Genomic DNA, 1,284 nt, shown 5'->3' with positions numbered 1-1,284 from the left:
CTGGTCTACAAAGTGAGTTCCAGGACAGCCAAGGCTACACAGAGAAACCCTGTCTCGAAAAACCAAAAAAAAAAAAAAAAAAAAAAAAAAGAAAACAGTTTTAAACAGTACAAATCATGTGGGAATACTCCATCTACTCAAATGCAGTGCAGTTTTTTTCCTAGGTACTTTTTATTAATGACTTTTTACTTTCATTATTATCAGAGAAATCAATAAAACTTTATTAAATATATACAAAGCATGTACAAAAAATCTTTTTAAATTAAAGGAAAATACAGTGTCATACATTTGGGCTTGGCCAGGGAAGTGTCCGTTCCTTTTATTAGTTTGCTTTGGTTTGATTTTTGTTTTTGTCTACTGGTCAATTATAATAAGGAAAATTTAAAGACTGAGAACATTCTCCCAATTTATTAAAACTGGAAAAGGATTGCATTCTGTGTCTGCTCATATGTCCTATTTCAATATTCCTGGACCAAAGATAAACTGAACTGTCTTCTTTAAAGTGCTGTACCTTAATTCATTTTAAATATTCAATTTAAACCTAAATTGGCAATGAAACTAATACATATATTCACAATAATACAATCCAAAATTTTCTTACCATGTCCACACCAACAAAATATCCTAGACTCTCTTTTCCTGGTAAAACATCACAGAATATTACTGTTCCAGATTCTATACTTTCTCCAACCTTCAAAGAAACTCTGGAGTTTATTTCCAAAGGGGGAGGTTCAACCTGCATTGTATCTCCTGGGCCTGCAAAATCACTTTCCAATCCATTGTCATCATCTTCTATAAGTTCTAGTTTGTCCAATGCAACAAACACGCCACAGTCCTCATCACACTGGAAAAGCTGCTTCCCTTGATATACCCCATCCGTGAAACCTTGACCACGACCTTCTTCCTAAAGAGATATAGAAAAATATATAGAAAGATTATTCATTAAAGTGGTTACAGGACAATTACTTTGGGAAAACTCTAAATTATACACATAATAAGAAATATGACTAACAGTTACAGTTGGGTTTAAGATATTTAACAAATAAAGCTGTATCTGATAGTGAAATTACCTCATAGTTTCAAATCATAATTCTTTTGTGAAAGAGTTAGACTGAAATTTACAGTAGGGGCTGGTGAGATGGCTCAGTGGTTAAGAGCACCCGACTGCTCTTCCGAAGGTCCAGAGTTCTAATCCCAGCAACCACATGGTGGCTCACAACCATCCGTAACGAGATCTGGCGCCCTCTTCTGGAGTGTCTGAAGACAGCTACAGTGTACTTACAT

The 1,284-nt window shown here is 34.9% G+C and overlaps 1 protein-coding gene across 8 annotated transcripts in view; it reads right to left on the bottom strand.

The window, feature by feature from the left end:
- The window catches only part of Cyld (CYLD lysine 63 deubiquitinase), a 55,927-nt gene that overhangs the window by 45,707 nt on the left and 8,936 nt on the right, over positions 1-1,284 (bottom strand). For all 8 annotated transcript variants that reach the window (XM_029480370.1, XM_021169542.2, XM_029480372.1 and 5 more), the window contains exon 3: positions 602-904. In XM_029480370.1, coding sequence (XP_029336230.1) covers positions 602-904 — 303 coding nt within the window. The remainder of the gene's footprint in view (positions 1-601; positions 905-1,284) is intronic.

Source organism: Mus caroli, chromosome 8, assembly GCF_900094665.2.
Source record: "Mus caroli chromosome 8, CAROLI_EIJ_v1.1, whole genome shotgun sequence".
Taxonomy (NCBI): Eukaryota; Metazoa; Chordata; class Mammalia; order Rodentia; family Muridae; genus Mus; species Mus caroli.
The sequence above is the reverse complement of the archived record's forward strand: the minus strand, read 5'-3'. Positions and strand labels throughout refer to the sequence as shown.